We start from the raw sequence: 10,236 nt of genomic DNA, 5'->3' as shown, positions 1-10,236 counted from the left end.
CTGACGCATTTTACAACAGATTAGTAGATAAGTGACCAAAATGTTGAATGTAAATGGAAAAAAAGTCAATAGTCAAAAAAAAAAAAATACGAATAATAAAAATGTTTCAAAAGGTTAAAGGTGTGGATTGAAAAAGTCTCAGCCAAAAATATTTCTGAGGAATGTTTAACTTTATTTATGTATTTCTTTTCCTTCCCAAGAAAGCACGATCTCACTTCTTCAGCAAAACTGATCGGCGGGTGGGGGCCCGGCGGGGGGGCTGTCCTCTGTACGCTGCGCCCGCTGCCCCCGGTGCGGAGTAACGGGGCATCTTCCGCCGCGCGGTGCCCGTAGCCGGGCGCTGCCGCCCCGCGTCCACGCGTGTCCCTTTGCCCCACGGCACCTCTGTTCCGTGGGTCGTTGGGTGTCCCAAACGGCGCTGCTACGTGCGCCGGTCCTCACCCAGTGTGTGCGGTCCCCGCCGCCGTCCGAGCAGCGGGCTTGACGCGGGGGACGGGGTTATCCTCACCCTGGGGACTGAGTCTGGGTGGCCGCGGCGTGGGGTCCGTGGAGCTGTGTGGGTGTCGCTGCAGCCCGGCTGTCCCCTGTGTGCCGTACGCACGGACGGGAGATACTGTGCCGGCTCACCCCCTCCCCCCCAACGACGGCGGGCCGGGGGCTGCGGGGCGGGAGGGAGGTGCCGGTGGTGGCGGCTCCTGGCAGGTGTCACGTTAGTCTGAAAGTGGCGGCTGCAGACAAAGGACCGAGCTGGGGGAGGGGAGCTGCGCCCGAGCTGGACGTGAGCTCTGCGGGGGGGTGGGTACGGGGTAGGGGGTCCCTCTGCAGCCTGGGGTCTCGGCCATCACCCCCCGCTGCCACCACCACAGACGTCCCCTCGCCTGGAATCGATGCGCAGAGCAGGCGCGGTGGCACCCGGTTGGGATGAGTTGGGCACGCACCCCGCACTATGGGGGGGGGGTAGGGTTACAGCCCTCTGCTCCCCGCAAACGTCCTTCCTAAGCGGGCACCCCGCACCCAGGGCTCCCCGCATGGCCCCATCCTCAGAGGGACGCTGCAGAGCTGGCACAGCGGGTGGCACGCTGCTCCCTGGCTGCAGCCACTTTGGGTGCAGAGCACCGCATACACAGGGTGCCGCGGCACCAGCACTCAGCTGGGCATGGAGCACGGCCGTCCTCATGGCACCGCGGGGCCGCAGTGACCCACAGATAGAGGACAGAGGAGGTGCGGGACGGTGGCTGCGCCCCGTGCTGGATGTGCAGTGGCAGAGCCGGGCAGCCGAGGGGTGGCGGTGCCAGCAGCGGTGCCGGGTAGCGCGTTGCGGGAGCTCACCCGTCAGCATCGCTCGCTTGGCAGGCAGCTCACAGCCGTCCGCGGCGCGACGGAGCCCAGCCACCTGCGTGGCCGCTGCTCGGCACGGTGGGCTGAGCCTCGGTGCTTTGGGCACCCCTCTAGTCCGGCACGGCGTGGCAACCCTTCCCGTTCCCAGAGATGCTGGGGGGTTTGGGTACCCAGGTGCCTGCGCCAGGGCCCTGCCTGCAGCCACGAAGCACCGTCCTCAGTCCTCGCTCTGCTCCCCGTGCCCACAGGGAAGGGCACGAGCAGCTGCATGGGCTGGGACTCATCCATGGGCAGCAGGGCAGAGCCAGCACTGAGGTGCCGGGGCTGCACTGCCCAGCTGCTGCTCTGGTGGGTGGGTACGGACAGAGGCAGAATCCTTCCCATCACTGCCTGAGAACCCTTTCCTTTCTTCTGGGCACCCCCTTCCAGGGACCTCCAGAGCACAGCCTGACCCCTCCAGCTCACTGCATCCCACAAAGGGCCCAGCAGCAGGGCAGGTAGCAGGGCAGTGCTGGTGCTCGTGGGGCAGCCGGGAAGCTGCCGTGCCAGCTGTCAGCACGAGCGTGGCAGACGCAACCTGCCCAGGGCTGTTTGTTCTGGCTGGGTGCCACGCAGGGCTGGCACTACATCAAACCTGGAGGAGCCTGGCAGGTGCTGGTGGGAAGGGATGGGATGCTGGCGGTGATGCTTGGGGCTGGGCCATGGGTGCTGTCCCACCTGGGGTCACTCAGGTGTCAGCATGGAGACCACATACCACACATATCCCACCCTCAGTGCTTGCCCTGCTCTGGCTGTTGGCAACGTGGCTGCTCCTGCAGGCTGTGTGCTGCCCTGCAGATAGGGCACATGAGGATCCCTTCTGCATCCTGGGGGCATTCTCATGTCCCACCCCCTTCCCTCCCAGCCCCAGGGCTGTGGCATGCTGGGGCTGCAGGTCACTGCTATGTGGGCAAGAATCTGTGGGTGGGATGGGGCCAGATCTAGCACCAGGGCCGTGTGTGTCCAACCACCCAGTTCCCCTCCCACTGCAACCAGGGACCCAGGGCTGAGGGTGACCTTGACGCTCCTCCCAGCGGGGACAGAGCGCGCTTTGCTCTTCACTGTCAGTTAAAGGAGAGCCAGAAAAGCCGCTCAGCTCACCCCAGGTCGTGTTCCATCCCCAGCACGGCCTGGTGCCAGCATGGGGCTAGGGCAGTCCCCAGGCACCACATGAAGCTGGGATCCTCTCCACACAATGCTCCCATTGCTGCTTGTGGGGCTGGCACGGCATGGCACACAGCCTACAGGGGGATTGGGGCCAGGGAGGCACCCAGGAGCAGAGCTCAGTGGGTACCATAGTGCAGTGGCTGAGATGCTCTGGTGTGCCTGTGGCGTGGGCACACATTGGGTGGCGTTGGCGGTGCGAGGGTGCAGCCTGCAGAGCTGTGCCCACACTGGCACATGCTAATTGCATGTAATGGGGAGAGCATTATCAGCTAAAATCCATAATTAGGCAGTTCCATTGTCATGCAAACCCGCCTGACTAATTCATTCATAACAACCACACGCTTAATCAGCGCCCAGACGCTGCCACACGCTTGCCAGGAGCTGGGCACACTGTGATCCCCTCCTGCAGCGCTGCAGGACGTGGCTGCAGGGCTGGCTGGCACCTGTAGGGCACAGTCCTGCCCGGTGTTGGCGTCCGACCCCACTGGCTGTGTTCCCGGACAGGATTGGCACTGCCACTTCAGCCCCTGCCCAAGGGGACCCCATCACCAGGCCATGCTGGCACCCTTTGGAAGCGTCCTCTGCCCCTGGCCATCCTCCTTCCCCTCGTTTAGGCGGGTGCAATCAGCGGCAATTATCGCTTTAATTACCTGCTGCCGGGGTGCAGGCTGGGCGCCTGCAAAGTGTGAGGATATCTTTCATTTTAATGGAGTGCCAGGCCTGGCGCGGGGCACGATTTATGGGGCTCCAGCTGGGGATTTAATTTGCCGGCTGCAGAGCCTACGGTGATGTGGAGAGATCCCAGGGGGGGCACAGCTGGAGGGGGCAAAGGCTGGCAGCTGGGTCCCCACCCTACTGCAGGGACAGGGGGGAAGTGTGTGTTGGGGACGGGGATGGCATGAAGCTCTGTGTTGGGGACAGGGGTGTCATGGGGCTGGTGGCACTGTTGCAGTCACCCATGGGCAGCCCGTCCTTGCCAAGAGCACGCTGACCTTCCCATGTCCCCACACAGCAGCTGTGTTTGCAGGGTGACAGCCAGAGTGCTGGGTGAAGGGGTGCCCACATCTCCTCTGCTGGCACGGGGAGCACCCGGCCCTGTAGAACCCCGAGGTCCCGTGTGCAGGCCCAGGCACGCTGCCCCTTCATTAGGCTGCCGGTGTGCTCGTTAGCCCACGTGGGTGGGGGATAATTGATAATAAAGCCCTGCCTAATGCACTAGGTTTACTGGCGATGATTTATCAAGCTGCCGTCCCAATTACCCGCTCTGCTGCTGAGACGGCGGCTGCTCGGGGCCGTGCTCCCTGCACTGCAGTGGGGGTGCTGGAGGGGAGCGGGACCTGGAGCCCCCCATCCCCGTCCCCCATCCTCCCCAAAGTTAGGTGGCTCCGCTTGCCAAGGTGACATGAGCATCTCTCCTGTTTCCATGGTGACGCAGCAGCAGGTGAGCGCGAGGCCGAGCGCGCAGTGTGGGAGCCCCGCGCACACGTGGGGTGTCCGTGGTGCTTGGTGTGTCTGCAGCGGAGGCTGCCTGGGGTCTGTGAGGCGTGTGGTGCTCAGAGAGCTTGTGGCACATGGGGTGCTCACAGTGTGTGGGACGCCACTGGTGCATGGGGTGCCCTGAAGGTATTTGGGATGGCTGTGCTCAGGGTGCCCGAGGTGCAGGGAGAGCCAGGGCTGCTTGGGGTGCCTGTGAAGGTTGGGGTGCACGTGCTGCATGCAGCACCCACACCATGGCTGCCCTGCCTCGTGGCTGCAGCCCCACTGAAACTCGGTGCCATCAGTGTGCTGTGGCGCTGCGCTGCTGGTGTCAGTGGCAGGATGGAATTCCCCCCCAGGAGCTCCATGTGCTGCATTGCACTCGGTGCCCATCCCCGCAGTCTGCTGCCCGTGCTCTCACCCTGCCCACCAGGATTGCAGGGGTGGCTGGGGTGGCTCTTGGGACGCTGCCTCCCACATGCCTCCATGTAGCTGAGATGGACAAACACCCACCTCAGAGCTCTCTGGCCTCATTCTGCGGGTGATGAAAGGCAGGTCTCCAGAGCTCTGCTCACCCATTCACCGTCATGCCAGCCGCAGCCCGGCAGCTTGATTGCTGTGTGGAGGCAAAGTGGTGATTTCATCCATATTTGGCTCTGGATAGCCCTTCTGCCCAGCACAGCCCCGGAGTGCATGGGTGGGAGGTGTAAGGGGTACCCATGAGATAAAGCCATGGGGACCGCAGGGCCCTGTGTCACTGCTGGCACACGTGGCCACACTGCCAGGGAGGGACTGCAGCCCATGTCCGCACCATGACCCCCAGGCCAGCCCCAGGCTGCGGCTGGGGGGGTTATTAAAGCAGTGAAATATGAAATGCCTGTCTATCCCGGACAGGGGTTTTAATTAAATTAATTGCTAGTGACATTGTAAAAGTGCTGATGGGGTAATAACCGGCGCGTTATGATGGCCGTTCATCTTCCCCGTGTAAATGAGCTGCCACACCTTGCCCGTCCCAGTGGGCATGGCAGCTGGGATTGCTCAGCACTGCTCCCTGCCGTGGAGAGACCCTGTCCATCTAGGGAGAGCAGTGTGTGCTGACCCCCCCAGACGGCTCAGCCAGGACCTGAGGGATGCCCATGTCCCCAGTGCCCCCCGTGTCCCCGCTGTGTGTGTGGACAGGAGCCCCTGTGCCCCATGTGATGAGTGGGGGCACAGTGGGCACATGGGGGGCAGCGGGCGGGTACCAAACGAAGGCACTTATTTACTGCGCATTCCATCCCATTTAATTGCTTATTAAATCCTAACCAGCCAATTAGCAGCAGCAATTACAGCTTCATTCGGTGACACAATCGCTATTTTATCGTTTGTTAATCAAATGCTTATTTAGGGCCCTGTTTTATTAACTCTCTCTGCAGCGGGTGCCTGAAGTGGGGCTGGGGACACGGGCACCTCCAGGCCGTGCCACGTGCCCTGTCCCCAGTGTCACCATCCCCGTGGTGTCCTCGTGTGTGGCTCCCACAGCCCCAGGCAATGCTGAGGGATGCCTGACACCACCGGAGATGCCATCCCAACACTGGGGACACCACTAGTCCCCGTGTACCATGTATGTGCCCACTCCCAGGAGCCAACATACCTCGTGGCATGGGAGTGGGGTGTGCACTCCATGGCTCCCACTGGGTAGGATGCAGCGGGCAGGATGCGGCCCTGGTGATGTTCAGGAGGATGGGAGCAGCGGGCACTGTGCTGTGCCCTGGGGGAGTGAGCGATGTCCCTTATTGGTCACACTCCATTTGCTTTTCATTAGTGCTAAGTGCAGACATGAGGGATCGGTGTGGGTTCAGTGGGCACAGCCACTGTGCTGCTCCTTTCGCTGACAGATGGGGGGGGGGACTGGTGGCATGGCGGGGGGGACAGCTGCAGGACATGGGGCCATTGGTGTCCCTGGAGGTGGCTGATCCCCCGTGTCCCTGTAGGCGCCCAGCAGAGTGTGACAGTGGCCAGCCCTGCATCAGGCGTGTCCCCCGATTTGCTGCCCCACTTCCTGCTGGAGCCCGATGATGTCTACATCGTGAAGAACAAGGCAGTGAGCCTGGCCTGCCGCGCCACCCCTGCCACACAGATCTACTTCAAGTGCAATGGGGAGTGGGTGCACCAAGGTGACCACATCACGCAGCGCAGCACTGACCGCAGCACTGGTGAGTGCTGGTGGCACCGCTTCCCCAGAGCAGCAGCACCTGTGGGTGTGGGGAGCATCCTGCATCGCTCTTGCGGTTGCAGATGGGTGGGGACCCAGGTGATGTGCCCCATCCCATCCTAGGGCTGCCCGTGATGGAGGTGCGCATTGAGATCACCCGCCAGCAAGTGGAGAAGCTCTTTGGTCTGGAGGAGTACTGGTGCCAGTGCGTGGCATGGAGCTCCTCCGGCACCACCAAGAGCCAGAAAGCCTTTGTGCGCATCGCCTGTAAGTGCAGGGGCAGCCTCAGTGGGTCCTCATGGAAGACAGGGCACAGGGTGCTGGAACCCCTCCCTGCTCACCTCTGACCTCCCCAGATCTGCGCAAGAACTTTGAACAGGAGCCGACAGCCAGGGAGGTGTCCATCGAGCAGGGTGTTGTGCTGCCGTGCCGCCCTCCCGAGGGCATCCCTCCTGCTGAGGTGAGCCGAGGGTGATGCGCCAGGGGTCTCCGCCTGCCCCTTTGTGCCAGGTGACATCCCTGTGCCCCACAGGTGGAGTGGCTGCGCAATGAGGAGCTGGTGGACCCGGCGCTGGATGCCAACGTCTTGGTGACGCCGGAGCACAGCCTGGTGCTGCGCCAAGCTCGCCTGGCCGACACTGCCAACTACACCTGCGTGGCCAAGAACATCGTGGCACGCCGCCGCAGCGCCTCTGCCGCCATCACTGTCTATGGTACTGCCCCACTGCTCCCTCCTCATCATGCCACCACAGCATCTCCCACTGTCCCCCAGCCAACGGGTTCCTCTTCCCACAGTGAATGGTGGCTGGTCGACGTGGACGCAGTGGTCAGGCTGCAGCACCAGCTGCGGACGGGGCTGGCAGAAGCGCAGCCGGACTTGCACCAACCCCACGCCCCTCAATGGGGGAGCTTTCTGCGAGGGACAAAATGTGCAGAAAAGCGCCTGCACCACCCTCTGCCCAGGTACCTCTGTGCCCGCCATGGGTGCATCCATCTCAGCCCTGGCACAGGGAAGGGCACAGGGGATGGTGGCGGTGGCTGATGCCCGCTATGCCCGCAGTGGATGGAGACTGGTCGGAGTGGAGCAAGTGGTCGGTGTGTGGGGCCGAGTGCACACACTGGCGGAGCCGCGAGTGCTCTGAGCCTGCACCCCGCAATGGAGGTCAGGAGTGCCACGGCCCCGAGCTGGAGACCCACAACTGCACCTCCGAGCTGTGCAGCCCCAGTGAGTGCCATGGGGAGGGCATAGGGGGGGCCCTCAGTGTCCTCATGGAGTGCTAATGCTCTGCTCCATGCAGCCGTCCCGGGTGCCGAGGACCTGGCGCTGTACGTGGGGCTGATTGCCGTGGCCGTGTGCCTGGTGCTGCTGCTGCTGGTGGGCGTGCTGGTGTACTGCCGCAAGAAGGGTGGGCTGGATGCCGACGTGGCAGACTCCTCCATCCTCACCACTGGTTTTCAGCCCGTCAGCATCAAGCCCAGCAAGGCTGGTGAGTGAGGGATGTGTGCTCAAGCTGCTGTTGGGACACTGTGTCCCCCAGTCCACGGGGGTTCTCTGGGCCCTGGATGGGGTTTCAGTGTGTCACAGACCTCTAGACCCTGGGTAGGAGCTGTGCACTCCATCTGGCCCCTGGGAGTCCCCCACGGAGACTGTAGTTAAAGGGTCAGTGCTTTGTGTCCCCGGAGCTGTGGGAATGCGCTCTGTACCTTATAGAGTCCCTGGGAAGTGACCGAGTGGCCTCTGGGCACTGTGTTATATAGTCAGTGCTTTGCATCCCAAAGGACTCTGGATGCAGGGCTCTGTACCCAGGTGGACCCTCAGAGATGCCCATGTCCCACACAATGGCACCTAGCCCCACAGCCCTGCTCTGTGCCGCAGACAACCTGCTCACCATCCAGCCCGACCTCAGCACCACCACCATGACCTACCAGGGCTCGCTGTGCCCACGCCAGGATGGCCCTGCCAAGCTCCAGCTCCCCAACGGACACCTGCTGAGCCCGCTGGGCGCCGGGCGGCACACGCTACACCACAGCTCACCTGCTGCCGAGGGAGCTGACTTCATGGCCCGGCTCTCCACCCAGAGCTATTTCCGCTCGCTGCCCCGCGGCACCACCAACATGGCCTACGGCACCTTCAACTTCCTGGGGGGGCGGCTCATGATCCCCAACACAGGTACGGCAGACACTGGGGGGCCGTGGGCCGCCAGGAATGGGCTCAGCATCCCCATCCCACAGGTGTCAGCTTGCTGATCCCTCCCGACGCCATCCCCCGAGGGAAGATCTACGAGGTGTACCTCACGCTGCACAAGCACGAGGAGGTGAGGTAGGTGCTGGGGCTGCCAAGTGATTGGGGTTACGGGGCTGCCCACTGCGCTGAGCCCAAACCCAGCCCTCTGCCCTTCCCCAGGCTTCCGGGGAGCTGATGAAACTGTAGGGCTGTCCACCACACCAAACCCATCCCAACCCTGTGTCCCTCCGCCAGGCTGCCCCTTGCCGGCTGCCAGACGCTGCTGAGCCCTATCGTCAGCTGCGGCCCCCCCGGCGTGCTGCTCACCCGTCCCGCCATCCTGGCCATGGGGCACTGCGTGGAGGCGGGCGCTGAGCACTGGAGCCTGCGGCTGAAGAAGCAGTCGTGCGAGGGGACGTGGGAGGTGAGCACCCACCAGGGCGGGGGTCTCTGCTGGGGGGAGCGAGGGGGTCTCCGTGCTCACATCGCGCCTCTCGCTGCCGCAGGACGTGCTGCAGCTGGGCGCCGAGCCGCGCACCGAGCTGTACTACTGCCAGCTGGAGGCACAGGCGTGCTACATCTTCACGGAGCAGCTGGGCCGCTTCGCGCTGGTGGGCGAGTCGCTCAGCATGGCGGCCTCCAAGCGCCTCCAGCTGGTCCTCTTCGCGCCCACCGCCTGCCCCTCGCTTGAGTACAACATCCGTGTCTACTGCCTCAGCGACACGCAGGACGCGCTGAAGGTATTGGGGTGCGATGGGGGGGATGTCTGCCTCCCCCCCTGGGCCCTGCCCCACACTGTCTGTGCACGCAGGAGGTGATGCAGCTGGAGAAGCAGATGGGAGGGCAGCTGATCGGGACCCCCCGTGTTCTGCATTTCAAAGACAGCTACCACAACCTGCGGCTCTCCATCCACGACATGCCCAGCTCCCTCTGGAAGAGCAAGCTGCTTGCCAGTTACCAGGTAAGGAGAACGCAGTGAGGGGGCTTGCTGCAGCACCCAGAGCTGTGACCACCGGTCATGTCCTGCTGCAGGAAATCCCCTTCTACCACATCTGGAGCGGGCTGCAGCCCTACCTGCACTGCACCTTCACCCTGGAGCGCCTCAGCCCCAGCACCTGCGAGCTGGCCTGCAAGATCTGGATCTGGCAGGTGGAGGGCGATGGGCAGAGCTTCACCATCAACTGCAACATCTCCAAGGTGAGGGCGTGGCAAGGGGAGCCCCCAGCACCCCTGGGCTGCACTCACTCTATGGCACTTCCCTTATAGGACACGAGGTTTTCAGACTGGCTGGTCCCTGACAGTGAGATGGGCTCCCCGGCCCTGGTGGGTCCCAGTGCCTTCAAGATCCCCTTCCTCATCCGCCAGAAGATCATCAGCAGCCTGGACACGCCGTGTGCCCGTGGGGCCGACTGGAGGACGCTGGCCCAGAAACTCAACCTTGACAGGTGGGATGGGTTCAGAGATGGGGAAGGGACATCTGCCCTCATCCTGCATTCTGATACCCATGAGAATGGGGCGAAGCTGACGGCAGGGCCATCCCCATCCCTGCACCCCAATGCCATCCCTCTGCCCCACAGCCATGTCAGCTTCTACGCCTCCAAGCCCAGCCCCACGGCCATGATCCTCAACCTGTGGGAGGCCCGACACTTCCCCAATGGCAATCTCTCACAGCTGGCCGCCGCTGTGGCCGAGGTGGGCAAGCAGGACAGTGCCCTGTTCGCCGTTTCCGAAGCTGAGTGCTGAGTTCCTGGGCTCTGTGGGGCAGGGTGGGGGCCCCGGCCGGCCCCTGGGCCCCACT

General features: G+C 63.3%; 1 protein-coding gene across 1 annotated transcript in view; it reads left to right on the top strand.

Moving 5' to 3' along the window:
• The first annotated feature begins 1,175 nt into the window (after nucleotides 1-1,175).
• UNC5A (unc-5 netrin receptor A) overlaps nucleotides 1,176-10,236 on the top strand; it is a 25,631-nt gene continuing 16,570 nt past the window's right edge. Inside the window, exons 1-16 of the mRNA XM_019620311.2 lie at nucleotides 1,176-1,416; nucleotides 5,862-6,215; nucleotides 6,338-6,481; nucleotides 6,571-6,674; nucleotides 6,747-6,927; nucleotides 7,010-7,177; nucleotides 7,275-7,439; nucleotides 7,513-7,701; nucleotides 8,091-8,384; nucleotides 8,447-8,534; nucleotides 8,694-8,862; nucleotides 8,945-9,178; nucleotides 9,250-9,399; nucleotides 9,471-9,635; nucleotides 9,705-9,883; nucleotides 10,016-10,236. Of these exons, the coding sequence (XP_019475856.1) occupies nucleotides 1,176-1,416; nucleotides 5,862-6,215; nucleotides 6,338-6,481; nucleotides 6,571-6,674; nucleotides 6,747-6,927; nucleotides 7,010-7,177; nucleotides 7,275-7,439; nucleotides 7,513-7,701; nucleotides 8,091-8,384; nucleotides 8,447-8,534; nucleotides 8,694-8,862; nucleotides 8,945-9,178; nucleotides 9,250-9,399; nucleotides 9,471-9,635; nucleotides 9,705-9,883; nucleotides 10,016-10,181 (2,991 nt within the window). The 3' untranslated portion in view covers nucleotides 10,182-10,236. The remainder of the gene's footprint in view (nucleotides 1,417-5,861; nucleotides 6,216-6,337; nucleotides 6,482-6,570; nucleotides 6,675-6,746; nucleotides 6,928-7,009; nucleotides 7,178-7,274; nucleotides 7,440-7,512; nucleotides 7,702-8,090; nucleotides 8,385-8,446; nucleotides 8,535-8,693; nucleotides 8,863-8,944; nucleotides 9,179-9,249; nucleotides 9,400-9,470; nucleotides 9,636-9,704; nucleotides 9,884-10,015) is intronic.

This window comes from Meleagris gallopavo, chromosome 15 (genome assembly GCF_000146605.3).
Source record: "Meleagris gallopavo isolate NT-WF06-2002-E0010 breed Aviagen turkey brand Nicholas breeding stock chromosome 15, Turkey_5.1, whole genome shotgun sequence".
NCBI classification, from domain to species: domain Eukaryota; kingdom Metazoa; phylum Chordata; class Aves; order Galliformes; family Phasianidae; genus Meleagris; species Meleagris gallopavo.
The sequence above is the reverse complement of the archived record's forward strand: the minus strand, read 5'-3'. Positions and strand labels throughout refer to the sequence as shown.